The following is a 16,910-nucleotide window of genomic DNA, read 5'->3' on the forward strand; positions in this document are numbered from 1 at the left end:
TAAGGTCATGGAAGAAGTGAATCTTTATCTGCAGTGGAGAGATTGCATGGGGAGATTTGAGACAGCCCACAGACAAGGGGTTAGAAAAGTCAGACGTGTAAGAGAGGAAAGAGAGAGGGAGGGAGCGGGGAGGAAGACGATGGTATTGTTCAGGACGAAAGAGGGAAAGGAGCTGAGGGCTTGTGTTTGTGTGTGGTGAGAGTGTGGATGTGTGTGTGTGGTGAGAGTGTGGATGTGTGTGTGTGGTGAGAGTGTGGATGTGTGTGTGTGGTGAGAGTGTGGATGTGTGTGTGTGGTGAGAGTGTGGATGTGTGTGTGTGGTGAGAGTGTGGATGTGTGTGTGTGCTGAGAGTGTGGATGTGTGTGTGTGGTGAGAGTGTGGATGTGTGTGTGTGGTGAGAGTGTGGATGTGTGTGTGTGGTGAGAGTGTGGATGTGTGTGTGTGCTGAGAGTGTTTGGCCTTAAACCCAGAGGTGTCTCTGGCAGGTCCACAGGTATCTGACACAAGCAAGCACACACACAAACACACAAACACACGCACACAAAGTCCTTCACTCAAAAGCATAAGAACAAGTTTTGTATCTCAACACACATTCTAAAATGCAAAAGAGTGCACCTATACAAATTCATGTGCACACAAACACACACACACACACAATGCCAATAAATAATTGGCAGAACCACGTGTACAACAAGCTGGTCGCAAAAGTCCAGCACTGACACTGTCCTCACTGAGAGTTAGGAGGGGGGGAGGATTGAGAGAGAGGAGATGGAGATAGCACACGATCAAGAGAGGGGGAGGGAGAAATTGAGAGTGGGGGGTGGGGGGGTGGAGAGAGAACAGAAACAAGAGAGGGTGGAGGGCGGAGAGAGAGACTGAGACATGGAGGTAGGTAAAGAGGTGGGAGGGAGAAAAAGAGCAGAGGGAGAGGGGCGTGAGGGGGTGGGGAGACGTAGAGAGGAGAAGGTAGAAAGAGAGAGAGGGAAAGAGAGAGGCAGGGAGAAGAGGACAGGATGAGAAACAACACTTGTTCAAAAGGAGGGAAGATCGAGGAGTCGGTCAGGATGTGGAGTTAGGAAAAACAGCAGGACGCTCGTGGCTATTCATATTCATGCTGATCTGATTAGTGCCTCAAGAGAGATGGAGAGCACTGTCCTGTTCTCCACAACCACTCAGATTGACATGACCCCTTCCTTCTGCAGGTTGAAGGCGTTCTGAAAACCCTACAGCACCTACCTGTATATCTGCTGGGGGTTCTTGCCATCTGTTGCATTGTCTGAGTTGGAGGCTGTTGACTCGTGTGACCGGCTGTTGGGCTCTCTGAATGAGGTTTACCCTTCTGGAAGTGGAGACGAATGCCAAATGTTGGAGGGAGTTTAGAGAAGGAAAACGGGTATTGTTTTTTCCACTATGAATCTGACCAGGTGCCTCCGGATGTTGAGTTTGCTTGTCTTCATCTACCCTTCTCAAGGTAAATATTGCTTTCTAATAATAATTCTGGCATTCGCTGTAAAAAAAAAAAAAAGAAAAGAAAAAGAAATGCCGTAAAATGCACTTCACTTTTTGTTGATGGTTTGTGAGATGTGGAGTTGATGTGTTATCGTGACCGTGAACATATTTAGTGGTTCCCATGATGATTTAATCTATGTCATTATTTAATGTTCATGTAGAACCACTGTCATTCAATTTCCATTTTCTGTTGAAAAGTTTGCATGCTCTGCAGCCTCGAGTTAGTACGATTTGAACTCAGATATGGACAAAGCAGTCTCCACATTCACTGTCAGTTTAGCAATAAGAGTTAAGCGTTTGGTTGTGGTGCAGCACTTATTTGCATCTGTATATTCACATTGTAATATGCAGCTCAACCAATATTGGCTAATGAAAAAGCATTTATCAAACTGGTACAGAACTGGGTCCACCAGTGATGACCTGATGCACGAACATCATAATCCGATGGAACCTTCACCTGCAGCATGACATCACTTCCTGGCATGTAGAACAATGACAAAACACAGAATAGAATAGGATAAATGGTGAAGAATTTAAACACATTTGAAATTGTTGCTTGCAAATCTGCTTCATTTGCTGAAGTGTTGTTGTTTACAGACTTCTGTATCTACTTTTCAAGAAATTATGAGATATGTTAGAAGATTAAATATTATGTATCATGGTTCCTTTGCTCCATATAAATATTTCCAGTTTTCAACCAAACTATTAAAAACAAATTGGATCCTCATGACATGCATTTACTTATTAATTAGTCTTCAGTCTGTATTCATATAATATATACACATTATTTGAGTTTTTATTTAACTATCATCATAGATATTTCTTACATTCTATGATTCATTTCCATCACTTTCTTCCCTCGAGTGATGAAGCAGGGATATTACTGAGCCAAAGCATACCATCAAACAGCTTCTTTACAGTTACTTTTTTTCCAAAGTTCTAAAACATTCCAAGGTTGTCAGAGTGTTTGGCCATGTCAGACAGACTCAGGTGTAAACAGGAAGAAAGCAAAATGAAAGTATATCTATCTAATAAGATATTGATCCCAGGCCTTTAAAAATAGAGGAGGATGCCAGATTTCCGGCAAGTGAAGGACAGCCCATCAGCTATGATTGAGAGAGGAGGAGAGGAGCGTGCAGCCAGCATACCAAGTGATGTCCAGCTGTGTTTCAAATTTGACGTCAATACTTAACGAGTATGGGCACCTCTGATTAAGGATGATGTCCAGTCACTGCGCTTCAAAGTGATGATGTATAGACGTTACTTAGTGGGTTGCAGCTGTAATTAAAATCATCCATCCAATGTGATGCACTCTATTGTAAATGACAATAGTGTTGTCGTCTTCCCCCCCCCCCCCCGCCCCCCCAAAAAAAGAAAGATGTAAAATGTCCCAGTCCCAAGCTTTGTGATTTCCCCTTAATTGTTCTTAGACCTTGTGAGGTTCTGATCTGCGGGAGGGTCTGAAAAAGAACCGTGTAATTGAGTTCCCTCAACTGGGCCCAAAGAAAGAACAAAAAAGAGAGAGGAATAGAGAGATGGAGGGGTGGGAGAGGGGTGGGGGGAGAGGGGTGGGAGAGGGGTGGGAGAGGGGTGGGAGAGGGGTGGGAGAGGGGCAGAGGGAGAGGGGTGGGAGAGGGGTGGGAGAGGGGTAGGAGAGGGGTGGGAGAGGGGTGGGAGAGGGGTGGGAGAGGGGTGGAGGGAGGCGGAGGGAGAGGGGTGGGAGAGGGGTGGGAGAGGGGTGGGAGAGGGGTGGGAGAGGGGTGGGAGAGGGGTGGGAGAGGGGTGGAGGGAGGCGGAGGGAGAGGGGTGGGAGAGGGGTGGGAGAGGGGCGGAGGGAGAGGGGTGGGAGAGGGGTGGAGGGAGGCAGAGGGAGAGTGGTGGGAGAGGGGTGGGAGAGGGGTGGAGGGAGGCGGAGGGAGAGGGGTGGGAGAGGGGTGGGAGAGGGGTGGGAGAGAGGTGGGAGAGGGGTGGGAGAGGGGTGGGAGAGGGGTGGGAGAGGGGTGGGAGAGGGGTGGAGGGAGGCGGAGGGAGAGGGGTGGGAGAGGGGTGGGAGAGGGGTGGGAGAGGGGTGGGAGAGGGGCGGGAGGAGAGGGGTGGGAGAGGGGTGGAGGGAGGCAGAGGGAGAGTGGTGGGAGAGGGGTGGGAGAGGGGTGGGAGAGGGGTGGGAGAGGGGTGGGAGAGGGGCAGAGGGAGAGGGGTGGGAGAAGGGTGGGAGAGGGGCGGGAGAGGGGTGGGAGAGGGGTGGGAGAGGGGTGGAGGGAGGCGTCTCATCAGGTCTCTCCATCAGCACATCACCACGGATACGCGACAGACGTCCACAGAATGGGATTCGTATTCCCTTCTTTCCTTTCCTCCCGTCACGCCTTTCTCTTTCCTCTAGTCCCATTGGCTCCTTCTCATCTGATACAGGCTTGAGTTACCATATGTCAGTATTACGTACAGTAGAGGTCACCCACTTTTAGATTACACCTCCTCTCCATAGCAGAGCGTCCTGTCTGCTTGAAAGAAACTCATTATAGATATTGCCGTTTTGGTGGGGGGGACATTTGCAATAATGTAAGTTTATCCTCTCAGATTCTGGCTTTAATGGTTCCCTATTTTTAGACGAGGACAGCCCCGTTGCTAAGTGTTTTCTACTCAATTTAAATGTAACGGTTTAACAAAGAGAGTGTATTGCAAGGAGAAAACCCATCTCTGACTTGTGACAGAAGACTGACTGCTATAATATTAATGACCCCAGAAAGAGTTAATGGTCAGATAAGCTCATCAAAGTCTGGACCAAAATAGCTGGTGGAGACAAGTGTCAGGAGAAAGAAATGATTGCTGATGTGAAGATACACACAGCTGTGTTACATCTCAACACTCAAGCACTCCTTTTGTATCCAAGAACCAAAACAACTAGAATATACAGACAAAGAATATAACTGACAGGCAACAACAATTAAAATATCCTCCAGAACAGTTAGTGGTATTGTAGCTAATGTGTAGGCATTTTCTGCTATTTCACCCTGGCATTGATAAAATACCTACCTCTCTATTGTTCAGTCGAGATCAAAGTCGACAACTATCAGTGGGCCTAAGTAATAGGTGGTGTTCAGTCGATACAAAAGTCAACACCAATGTGTGAGCCAAAGTAATAGGTGGTGTAGCCACAGTAGGAGCTGGTGTTTAGTCAATATAAAAGTCGACGGGGGCCAGTTGTGTCTAACTGTGGCTTCCGTCTGTCTCCGGACCCCTTCCTCCCTCCAGTGTGTCTGCTGGGCGGTCCCAAGGCCCACGCGGAGGAGAGACTGCTCCAGAACCTGTTTGTGCGCTACAACAAGCTGTCCCGGCCCGTGGCAAACATCTCCGACGTGGTGCTGGTTCACTTCGGCCTCTCCATCGCTCAGCTCATTGACGTGGTGAGACCTCTCAGTGTGTTTCTGCTTGTGTTTGCGAGTTTGACTTGTCTTGCCGCCACTGTGGAGTGTGTTAGAACATGTTTCCCCCTCCCCCCCAGGCTTAGTCAGCTTGTAGTCTCAATGAGGTAACTTCTTGATCCGTGTACTGTGAAGAAAAAGACGTGCTTCACTTTGTGGTTGGAAGATATTTTACACAACAATGTGCTGTGTTTTAAAAGCACCCCCCCCCCCCTCCCCCGAAAAAAATAAATAAATACTAAAATCGTCTTCTCAGCCTTTTTATTCTTTCCTCATTAACTCAGATCTTTAGATTAAACTTGTTTACTGTGCATCCTCCAGGGAACTTCAGTTACGAGGTTGACACATAATTAAAAGACTGGGCCCTCCACACTCGCCTTGCTGCTGTCTGGAGGAGAGGGGGAGTATGGGTAGAGCCAGCAGCCTGCTGCTCCCAGGGAGCGCTCCACCGTGTAGCCTCTGAGACAGGACGACAGGGCTGGGGAACAGGGGGCTGGAGATAGGAGAGTGCTGACAGTTCTACTCCAGAGATACTGAGGAATCCTCCATTCCTCCTTATCACACTCAACAGACCTGGGAAACCTATTTAATTTATTTTGGTAAACAGCTGTGTGTGTTTATCAATTGTTCATGGGATTGTTCGTGTTGCCTCCTTGAGTTGGGGGAGATGGCAGCATCATAGGGTTTGGTCCTGGGAGAGTTTTGTGATGTGATGTAAGTGATTCAACAAAACCATGTCTGTCTGTGAACACAGGATGAAAAGAACCAGATGATGACCACAAACGTCTGGGTGAAACAAGTATGTATAGAGTCAATAGTACACCAGCTGCTGTTCACATTTGACCGTACATTTTATTCATTTTACCTGACAACTTCATCCAAAGCAATATAAAATCAGTGCAAAACCGGCGCACAAATAGTAATATCAACTTGCCAGGGTGCGTAATTGCCTTGGTGTTTGGCTAGATAGTGAGAGTGCATGTGAACTGTAGGTAGTGAGATAAATCCCAGGTGAACATGATGGTGACGGGATGAAGCTCTTGGTGTGTTTCCTGTTCCTGTTTCCTGTTGCCCTCTCCCTCAGGAGTGGAACGATTACAAGCTTCGCTGGAACCCCAAGGACTATGAGAACGTGACCTCTATCCGCATCCCCTCAGAGCTCATATGGAGACCAGACATTGTACTGTACAACAAGTAAGGACTGCTGGCACACAAGTTTCGTTGGGAAATGACTGATGTTTTTAATAGCAGAAGTAATACACTGTTTTATTACAATATGTATTTGTTTGTTATGAAGCATGTGATGATAGTATGAATCTGTTCTACTGAAACAGGGCTTAATAAAACTCAGATGTGGGCTGTTCTTGATGACTGTAAGATTCTTTTAATCAGTTTTAGGAAGTATTATTGACATTACTTACTTACAGTATTGTTCAGTCTCTAAATGCCAGACTGACTAATGTAGAGCCGAAAACATTTCCAGTTAAAGATTAAGTGTATTGCCGTTTATATTTAAAGTTAATTATTGAGCCAAATATTTTGTCCTGAGCCAATGTCGAAATGTAATACGAAGAAGATAAATGCAGATGAGGGCGACTTTAATGGGTCTGGTCATAAACAAAACTTAGCACATCGTACCAAGCAATACATCAGCCTAGAAATCACAGGATGGAATGTTGTTGGATGTGTTTGGATGGGTTACAGTGAACATGGATCATTTTGACTGATGCCTATTGCCTTCTTTTTCTCTTAACACTAAAAGGAGACCAAGCACATTACAAAATAGGGGGTAGAGACAGCATCTCAATAACTGCTGCAAGCCACTCATTTGGTAAATCATATATTGTGAATGTCTTTTTTATGCGAATGGCATATATTTGCCCCTTTACTACCAATAACAAATAAACACGTTGTAGAACACAAGCACTGATTTCATAGTTCAGTCGATTACTTGTGTGTAGTAATTACATTCATGATTGACAGCAGGCATATTACAATTGGGGATTCATGCTTCAAACCCAGGGGAAATATAAACACATGCACCAGTAATTGAACAGTGGTTTGTCTTCATTAGTATTGTGTAATGTGTTTTGAACGCAACATTTGTTCAGCCACAGTTGATTTAAGCCCGAAACTGTGAAAATACACACAGCACGTTTCAGTAGGTATTTCACGGTGACGCATGTCTTATGATTTCTGAATGTGACATTTGCAATACTCCTGATTCTTGTTGCTAACAAGCTTGGTGTAAACACAAGCACAGGCAGTCCATTCACATCACTGAGACACCAAACAGCAGCTTCTTCAAACTCTTTCTTTGTCCCCAAAGCGCTGACGGGGACTTTGCAGTGACCCACCTGACCAAAGCCCACCTGTTCTACGACGGCAGGATCAAGTGGACGCCCCCGGCCATCTACAAGTCTTCCTGCTCCATCGACGTCACCTTCTTCCCCTTCGACCAGCAGAACTGCAAGATGAAGTTTGGCTCGTGGACCTACGACCGCGCCAAGATCGACCTGATCAGCATGGACAGCAACGTGGACCAGATGGACTACTGGGAGAGCGGCGAGTGGGTCATCATCGACGCCGTAGGCAAGTACAACACCAAGAAATACGAGTGCTGCACCGAGATCTACCCGGACATTACCTACTACTTCATCATCCGGAGACTCCCCCTGTTCTACACCATCAACCTCATCATCCCCTGCCTGCTCATCTCCTGCCTCACCGTGCTGGTCTTCTACCTGCCCTCGCAGTGCGGGGAGAAGATCACGCTCTGCATCTCCGTCCTCCTCTCCCTCACCGTGTTCCTCCTCCTCATCACCGAGATCATCCCCTCCACCTCGCTCGTCATCCCCCTCATCGGGGAGTACCTGCTCTTCACCATGATCTTCGTTACCCTGTCCATCATCATCACTGTGTTTGTGCTGAACGTGCACCACCGCTCGCCGCGCACCCACGGCATGCCCCAGTGGGTGAGGAGGGTCTTCCTGGACCTGATTCCCCGGGTCCTGTTCATGAAGAGGCCCCCGGCAACAGCCAAGCAGAACTGCAGGAAGCTGATAGAGATGATGCACCAGCCCGCAGGGCCCAGGCACTCCCCAACCTTTTGGTTGGGCTTGGAGAAAGAGTTCAGTCAAATGGGGCAACAGGGACACATGCTTCCGGCCACCCCTTCCGACAGCCCCAACATCCAGGTGGCTTTCCCTCCAAAGACCTCCTCTCCTCCTTTGGGTTCATCCCTGGAGAGGCATCCCATGAAGCCCCAGGTTTTCTGCCGGTCCCCATCCAGCCAGTACTCGATGCTCATGGAAGAGCCTCCACAACTGGGACTCACCTCCTCCTCCCCCTCCTCCACTTCTCCTCCTTCCTCTGGCCCCTCCTGCTCCTCCGTCCCCCTGCCCCTGGGACCCCTCCGCACCCTGCCCAGAGACGAGCCTGGGACGCTGGCTCCTAAAGGCCGCTCCCTCAGCGTGGAGCACATGTTCGATCACCACGTGGACCCCCCGCAGAGAGTTGCACACCGCTGTCGCTCAAACAGCTTCCAGTACTGCTGTCTGGACGCGGGGGGGGGCAATGGGGGTGGGGAGGGGTTGGGGATTCCGATGACCTCCAGACAGAGGAGACAGGTGTCCGTGGACCACCTAGCCAGAGATTTATCCACAGAAGTTGCCAAGAACCCAGGGTTGCCGGATTCTATGGTTCTCAGGATGTCGCCAGCGATGAGGCGGGCCATAGAGGGGGTGCAGTACATCGCAGATCACCTCAGGGCTGAAGATGCTGACTTTTCGGTGAGTTCTTTTAAAATCAACTTCCTTTCCCTGAAGTAATTTAAGTCTACATCTACCATGACCTGTTCTAATATTATGTTCTCTCTGGGTTTCTACTGCCATTTCAAAGAGCTTTGATTGCTTAGTTGTTATTGCGCGGGGACCATGGACACCAAATGGCAAGATATTGACTAAAATGATCTTGAAAGTCCACTTCATCAGTGCCCCTAAACATTTGAAAGTATATAATCTCCTGAAGGGACGCCTAGCTACAGATTGTGCCTGGTATAACCATTTACACTATGTACAGACAGAGGATGAAATTATTAGGGTTTAAATAGGGTTTTATGCCAAGTCATGTTCTAATTTCATTCAAATTAGACAAGAGCAATTTAAATTATAAAACTTCAGTGAAAATAGGGGGTTAACACAGTATATAGCTGGTAAAGCCCTGAGGTATTCTGATAAGATGAGACTGGAGACTTTTCTTTCTAAATCCATTCATATTTCATGGATGGCTGGTCTCAATTTAACAGCGTATGTCTTTTCAAGTGTTCTTCATGAGGGGCAACATTTTTATTTTGAATCATAACCAGACCATTGTTTCTGTTTTGTTTGTTTTTTACAATTAACAAGAGTTGCTTATAAGCTATTTGAAATGTATTACTGGAAGACAAACTATGATGAGAAAAAAATTTGATTCTAAATTTAAAGGATTGATTAGATGGAATTTGGAGACAGATAGGGTTCTTGAAAATAGTATTGGGAATTTGAACGCAGACTCTGTGCTTAAAATGTATGACTGCTGTTCATGCTCCATAAAGCATGTTGTAGCCACTGTCAGAGTATTCCTGTGTTTGAAACAATTAAGGCTTGCCAATTTTGCCCTTGAATTTTTCATGGGCCAAGAATGACTGACATTTAAGAGATGGCTCCCTTGTAATGAAAAAGATCAGCCATTCATCCAAGAAATCAATCGAGGGCAGAAACTGACAGCCTGTAAAATGTATGTGGCATGACACCAGTTATGAAAAGACCACCAAAATTCTATTATTCTTCCAACAGGTGAAGGAAGATTGGAAATACGTTGCCATGGTTATTGACCGAATCTTCCTCTGGATGTTTGTACTGGTGTGCATTTTGGGAACTGTTGGATTGTTCCTTCCTCCCTGGTTGGCCGGAATGATCTAGAAGATCAAGGATCCAGATCCTCTGACAGCAGATGGACATGGGGGTTGCATCAAGTTGTTCAGAGTTGGACTGCAAGCTTACCTTTCAGTGTACTAATGACTTACTCTCTATTTTTTGTAATTGTAATGAAATTCTAATTTTATTTTTTTATTTTTTTTTTGCCTTTAAATTAAACTCCTAAGTCTGTCTGTGTCCTTGTTGTGGCCTGTTTGCTCTGGGTATGAAAAGGTTGCCGATTGAGAGATAGAGTGAAATGTCTTTCATTGATTCCCCTGGGCACATGCATTCTTTATGAGACCAAAAGGCCAGCAGTAAAAACATTCCTCCTTAATCCTCCATTTTGACATTGAGTTGTATGACCCGGGTCATCACCGTCCATAAGCTGAGGAATGGCCCTACACACAAACACACACATTGAAATAATGTGAAAACATAGTTTTGTCAGGCCATATTTTAAATGTAAGACAGGTAATGCCGGTAATAATTTACTTTCTTTATAAAACATTTACTCAAGGGTTACTTTCCCCAAAGTATCCTTTTGATACAGTAGTCTCTCAAATGTGATCTTCTAGGTATAAAACAGCAAAAAGACAAGGCTGTATGATGAAACACGCAGAAAATGTCTGTAGTTTGCCAGATCGTTGAGCACATCTGGCAAGATATGTACTGTAATATTAATGGATATTGATGTTTTAAAAACGAACTCATTACCTGACTGACTTCTTTTGTCAGTCAGGTTACATTTGCATTTCATTCACCATGCTATTAAATTGCAGATCATCACATCAAATCATTCATTTTTTAAATTGAAGTACTTTATTTACAACGTACCCTAATTGAATTCTTAACATGTTTTCTGAAAAATAAAAATCTTTATGGTTCAAAGTTGCCAGAATGATTTCCGTGCAGATAAGAGTGCACCATCAGCTAGGTCTGTGAAATAGTGATCCTCTGACCATGCAGTGTCATCCTCATTCACGCTGCTGTTGAATCTTAGTGAAAGTATGTAATGTTACACCTGAATACCCAGACAGATGACCTCAATACTGACCTCAAGCACAGCTCTTGGATTTCTACTGCCTCAGCAATTGGCCGACCATTGATCTATGTGTAGAAAAACACGAGTAGAGAAAATAGCAATTAACTGTAGACGTAATATGGAAGCACAGCACTTTTTACAAGGTTAAAAACTCACAAGCCCAAGTGTTAATGCATTAATCTGAGCAAGCAAAAGAATATGTTCTGCTAAACTTGTGCCAGTTCAAATATTGGAGTAAAAAAGGATATTAAGATTTTATGATTTGGTTCTTTTAGTTTCCATTAGCTCCACAATAGACTGAAATTGGATGTCTAGATAGAATAAGCTGTCTTTGTGAAAGTGAAGTCTACTCAATTTCCAGATAAGACTCCGACATTGACTTCAGTCAAATCATGACAATGGTAAATACACGTGCAAATGCTATTATCAATTTCTCCAAGTATACTTTAATCAATCTACTCTTTATTGCTTTGCATGCTTTGTAATATCTCATTATGGTGACACAGCCATGGAACTAAATTAACTTATTAATTAGAAGTTAATGTCAGGTTATTAAATTAATCTTCATGGGGTGGGAAATTGACCTTTAAAGTGAATGAATTTAGTATTTCTTCAGTGCGGATTTGCAAATGCCTTCATAATCAATTGATTGAATAAATTGGCTTAAGGATTGGGTCAGTTTGGAAGATGAGTTAATTCAGGTGATTATACAAACGGACATTCACAATCATGCATAAGAAAACCTTATTTTGGTTTCAGATTTTCAAATACACCCATTAGTCTGTGATAAATGGATGCTGTTTGTCTGTTAGTTGGCCAGTCTTTCCCTGTAGGATCATTTACCTTTAGGCAGAGAACAGTACCTTCACAATTTATGAAAACATAATGCTATACTGTATGCAAATGCAGTCACACAGTAGATAACACAAGTTTCCCATAACTGCTATGAATTTTTCAAATTAATTAGGCCTAGGCAATACCAAACATTTGAAATGCCATCCTACTGATAGTTATTAAAATTGGAAGCCACCATGTGTTCCCTAAAGATTGGATCTGTATATTTCCAAAACAAAATCCATCCAATTATTTTCCCAAAACTAACAATGCTCATGAATGAATCGGAAATAGCAGATTTACAAAATAACGAAACATATGCTTTTGTAAGATAAAGACACCTTTGAACTTCATGTGCAGGGGCTCTGTGGAATGCCAATAGGTGTGCCGCTTGGCATTTGTGTGGTTATTTGAAAGGTTAGTTTGAATCCCTATGTAAAACATCTGTCAAGATAGCCATCCAATCAATTTCACAATCACAGCTCCTTAATCACATAAGCCTGGCTGAGGTGAGGGCCATTTAGACAGCCTAATAGGCCAGTCACATTTAATATATAGACAAGATGTGTGCAGTTCAACAGTCAAGGGACACTCATTTTTCTCTCTGTGTATTTCTCTCCGTCTCTCTCTCACATACCTGGATGTGTTTCTATTGTTTGTGACTCACTGACGAATGACCTCAAGCAATCAAGGAACCACTTTGGCAAGGCGTAGCCACAAAGGAACCCATTAAACACCAACTGAGAAACAAACAGGGTCATAGTAAACACATCTACATCTCTCAACACAAACCTGTAACTCCCAAATCAAGAACACCAGAACCCTGAAAGTGTGAAGAAAATGATCTGTCCTCAAACTGCAGCTCCTCCTTATATGTCTTCCCCTTCAAGCAAACAGGTATCTTATCTGGAACCACGACTTCAACCTTTTTAATAATGTGTTTGAGAGAGAAGTGAGATAAAACGTGTCTGGATCAGTAGATTAAATCACTACATCTACGCCTTCAGACATGTCAATGTCTGCACATTGTGAGGCAGAAATCAGTCGCCCGCTTTCAGGAAAAAAGAAAGAAGAATGGATCCATGGCTTCAGTAAGACAAGTAGGAGGAAGGAGTCAGGGAGAAGGAAAATGCCTTTCAAAACTCTAGAACGGTTGAGTGGCCTATCAAAGCCAGTTGCAAATCAACCGCCTATCAACCAACACAAAAACATAAGCGCCAGAAATTATAGCACAAATGGCTTTCTCTTTAAGTACGTGAAGTTTATATTTACAATGTATGATCAGGTACAGTTTCATCCATTGATTTTGGCAAAGTAACATTTCCCAAAAAAAGGAATAATCCACTTGTGTTGAAACATTTTTTAACTGTAGAAGAATTGGTGTTAACGAGAAGAAACAAGGCCGACCAAACAGTCAAAAAGACTTCCCATGATCAAAGTTGAAGAAATTCAGTGACACCAAAACAAACAAAACTCACAAATGCATGTAGCCATTAGCCGGACAAAACTAAATCCTTACAAAACATGTAAATAGTCTTTTGTGTCCTTTGACACAAGAAGGTCTCCTTGACAGTCCTGTCTATTTGTGCCTCCAACGATCGGCCAGTAAAAGTTTAAAACTCTGTCATTTTCTTGTGCGTGTCGGCCTTCCTGTTCTCCCTCTGAATGGAGATCTCCTGGGCCTTCTGCTGGATCAGCAAGCTGCGCGCTGCAGTCAGCCTCTCCTCTAGGTGGCTCACCATGGTTATATCCCTGAGGACAAGACCCGGGAACACAGCAGTGAGGGAACCGTTAGTGAATCACTGTAACAGGCAGAGATTACACACACTGTTACGTGTAGAGATGAAACACATTGGCATTCTGTGATAGTAGCATTCCGAGTACCAAAACTCTCAAGGACATTCTTTAGTGGTTTCTGGAAAGAATTTTGCAGGACTACATCCGAAGGAATGCATACATCTAGGCAGACTCTACTCTATCTCATCTACTACCTAAAGTGTTAAGTGCGCCCAACAGCCAAGACACAAAACCCAGCAGTGTCACCATCTTTGAGCCCCTCCTCACCTCCCACTGCGTCTCCTGAGCGACTCAGTCAGCCTCTGGATCTCCCTCTCAGTCTGGATCACTCTCTCCGCAGCCTGGAACACCTTCACGTTCAGGCTCCTCTTGGCGTTCTTACCCCCCCTGTATGCCTCCACCCCCGACCCCTGCTGTGACGGAGCGGGGGAGGGGCCCCCACCGCCGTCCACACCGCCGTCCCCCAGTTTGCGGTTGAGGAAGTCAAACACGTTGCGGCGCCCCCCAGAGGGGCCCGCTCTGCCCTTCCTCTTCCTCCTCTTCTTTTTGTTGGCCACCTGTTCGCCGTTGTTCGAGGTCTTGCTCTGGGTCCTGCGCCCAGTGAGCTCAGCACACTGGTCCAGGGACTTGCCTTTGGGGAGAACCACCGCCAGGACCGGCTCGACTCTGCCCTCAGAGGTCTTACCCAAACCTGGGGGAACAGAGACAATGGGTCAGCGATCCGGTGTAGGACAGACAGGGGCTACAATTTACAATTTAAGGGTATTTTGCGGTACTTTTTTTTTTACAGCAAAACTCTTACTGTTGCTGCAAATCCTTCAGGATTCTGGCCTATCTCAGCAGTCTACAATTCACACACGTGAATCCATGTTTTGACAGTAAAAACATACCTTTCCCGTATTCGTATCCCATTTTAAGCATAAGCTTGGAGCCGATGCCTCTTGTGTGTGCCTCCCAGCCCCCAAAGGAAGAACCGCTAGACTGGATCTTGTCATCCTCTTGGGAGTGGTCCAAAACTGGAGAATCGCAGTTAATATAAATACATAAAGTCAATGTCTGTGCACTATATCTGGGTGTGGAACAACACAAACCAACACAACAGAGGGTGTTTAACATCTTCCATAAGGGACACGGAGGAACCAACCTCTGGCAAAGGCTGCCTCCCCATCTATCAGGTCTTCATCCTCGGACGAGTCGGAGGAGAGCGAGTCGTCGTCTCTCATTGGTGGGATGACCCCATCCGCCTCTAACACGGCGTCTTTCAGCAGCAGCGAGTTGAACTTCACCGTGAAGAAGCCGTTGTCGATATCTACACAAGAGAACGTTTTCAGTCCGCTTATGGTTAGGTAAACACATTAATCTGGGGTAAGTAAATCAAGACACACAGCTTTTGAATTTAGTGACTATTACAAGTGACTATTATAATTTAGTGATTATATTACAACTTGTAGTGGGTAGGTTCAAATGCGACTTGGGGCGGAGGGGGAATCCTGCCCACGATGGTGCCTCAGCTGCCAACCTTTTATTCTAGCTGGGTACCAGATCCCATCTTCATGTCGAGCCAGGCAGGGCGAGCCCTCTTGGAGGTTACTGAGGTCGGCCTCCAGGAACACTCTAAGCTCCGACACGCGCACTACTTCACCATGGGAGAACCTGTAACATCATACAGACCAGAGGAAGAACCTAGAACATCCCACAGACCACAGGGAGAACATAGAACATCACACAGACCAGAGGAAGAACCTAGAACATCACACAGACCACAGGGAGAACATAGAACATCACACAGACCACAGGGAGAACATAGAACATCACACAGACCAGAGGAAGAACCTAGAACATCACACAGACCAGAAGCAGAACATAGAACATCACACAGACCACATGGAGAACCAAGCGTACATGTCCTGCTGTGCCATCCTGCTGTGGACTCCAAGGTGTGGAGAGGGTGGCGAAACGGGCCTAAAGGATGAGCCTACCTGCAGTCATCCAGGAAGCGACACTTATCCTCCAGGAAGTAGGGACACGGTTTCATGGACTTCTGAGTGGGATGGACATACAGAACCCTGACCTGGGCTTCCTCCCCATCTGGCCTCTCTGTGTTCACCACCATGGCGTTGTGGTACTCCAGCACGCCCCAGGAAGTGCGGTAGGGGGCTCGCACCTTGGTGCCACTGAGAGTGTCTTCCTCCTCCTCCTCCTCCTCCTCCTCTCCTCCGATATCATCTTTCCGCTCATCGTCCCTCTCTTCCCCTCTCTCCCGTGTGTCCGAGCTGCTTCCGGAGACTTCTCCGACCTCAGAGTAGAAGGCGGCGAACTCGTTGTCCAGGCCGCCGCCGCCGCCGCCGCCGGTCGCCGACGCACCGTCCGTGGTCTGTGACAGAAACAAGTTTCCCTCCTCGAGAGACGCCAAGAGACGGCTCTTTTTGACGGACACCAAGCTGGCCTCTGTGAGCTCGATGAGCTGAGTGAGATCTTCTTTCAGTTGAAGGAGGTCGGTCTGCTGCGTGGGGTCCAGGCAGGCGGACAGAGCGCCCTCCACCTGCTGTCGCTGAGCCTCGTAGGCCGAGATGGCCGCCTCCAAGGTCCCTTCGTCCATGCTGGATGGCGGCTGCAGTGGTCACTGGTCAACATCTAGCAAGGGTCTGCCAGGGGCGAAGCAGGAAATGCATGACAATCTGTTTCCTATTGGTTAGCTTCAGTTGCAAGTTAAAGAGACATGATGTCATGATGAACTCACATCTGCGAGATATAACACTTCTTGATGATATAGTAGGATCAATATGGGATGTTTTGAATGTATATAATGAGCGAGCAGTAGCTTCTAGCTACAACAAGACTACACGATATTAAGATAAACAGTCGAACCAACAGTCCTGCTGGCCAGGTAAGACTATTTTAGCTAGCTACTAAATAAATGTTCTTTAAAGCAGACCCATTTATTTGAAATGAGTGAGAAGTGGTTCATTTGGTTGGGTTGACTAGCTAGTAGTGCTAGCTAGCTAGGTTGGTACTTACCTTAATACGGTTATGTATCACCTTTACTGTTAATAGCTTGCTAGTAAATAATATGTACTTACTGTGAGAACGTCTATATAATCTCCGAAGCAATACATTATAAATACAGAAACGGATAACTAAATAGTGTTAACAGCCGGCTAGTCGAAAGCTAGCCAAGCTAGTTATATGGATGTCCCAGACTGCAAGGTTTCAGTGAACTGTGATCCGGAAGTTAAATTCAGACTTTCAGACAGGCATTTTATTTTATGGCCACTAGATGGAGCTAAACTTCTTCATGTATGATGGGCCTTTATTTCCATGACAAATTTGCCTGAAACACACTCGTCTTT

At 45.7% G+C, this 16,910-nt stretch overlaps 2 protein-coding genes across 3 annotated transcripts; one reads left to right on the forward strand and one right to left on the reverse strand.

The window, feature by feature from the left end:
- Nucleotides 1–1,411: 1,411 nt before the first annotated feature.
- On the forward strand, nt 1,412–9,890 carry chrna4b (cholinergic receptor, nicotinic, alpha 4b). The gene is made up of 6 exons (XM_084680845.1): nt 1,412–1,472; nt 4,760–4,911; nt 5,684–5,728; nt 6,014–6,123; nt 7,259–8,720; nt 9,765–9,890. The coding sequence occupies exons 1-6, from the start codon at nt 1,412–1,414 to the stop codon at nt 9,888–9,890; spliced, it is 1,956 nt and encodes a 651-aa protein (XP_084536971.1).
- Nucleotides 9,891–13,117: 3,227 nt separating this feature from the next.
- On the reverse strand, nt 13,118–16,798 carry zgpat (zinc finger, CCCH-type with G patch domain). Of its 2 annotated transcripts, none has more exons than XM_084680846.1 (7): nt 16,641–16,798; nt 15,540–16,205; nt 15,080–15,213; nt 14,705–14,869; nt 14,451–14,576; nt 13,828–14,251; nt 13,118–13,515 (listed from the first exon to the last, which is right to left on the reverse strand). In XM_084680846.1, the coding sequence occupies exons 2-7, from the start codon at nt 16,157–16,159 to the stop codon at nt 13,377–13,379; spliced, it is 1,608 nt and encodes a 535-aa protein (XP_084536972.1). In that variant the 5' UTR covers nt 16,160–16,205; nt 16,641–16,798; the 3' UTR covers nt 13,118–13,376. The 2 variants fall into 2 exon arrangements, with proteins under 2 accessions (XP_084536972.1, XP_084536973.1); XM_084680847.1 differs by lacking the exon at nt 16,641–16,798 and adding an exon at nt 16,579–16,637.
- Nucleotides 16,799–16,910: the final 112 nt, after the last annotated feature.

Source organism: Hypomesus nipponensis, chromosome 18 (assembly GCF_054491055.1).
Source record: "Hypomesus nipponensis isolate SF chromosome 18, ASM5449105v1, whole genome shotgun sequence".
In the NCBI taxonomy this organism is placed as follows: domain Eukaryota; kingdom Metazoa; phylum Chordata; class Actinopteri; order Osmeriformes; family Osmeridae; genus Hypomesus; species Hypomesus nipponensis.

Bases quoted from the DNA above. Each gene is read 5' to 3' on its own strand.
- zgpat (XM_084680846.1), bottom strand. From the start codon at position 16,159: ATGGACGAAGGGACCTTGGAGGCGGCCATCTCGGCCTACGAGGCTCAG. The intron at 14,870-15,079 runs GTTGGCAGCTGA...TCTCTTGTGTAG, and splicing joins GTACCCAGCTAGAATAAAAG to ATATCGACAACGGCTTCTTC. The intron at 13,516-13,827 runs GTGAGGAGGGGC...TCTTGTCCTCAG, and splicing joins CTCAGGAGACGCAGTGGGAG to GGATATAACCATGGTGAGCC.
- chrna4b (XM_084680845.1), top strand. From the start codon at position 1,412: ATGAATCTGACCAGGTGCCTCCGGATGTTGAGTTTGCTTGTCTTCATC. The intron at 1,473-4,759 runs GTAAATATTGCT...TCCTCCCTCCAG, and splicing joins CTTCATCTACCCTTCTCAAG to TGTGTCTGCTGGGCGGTCCC. The intron at 4,912-5,683 runs GTGAGACCTCTC...CTGTGAACACAG, and splicing joins TCGCTCAGCTCATTGACGTG to GATGAAAAGAACCAGATGAT.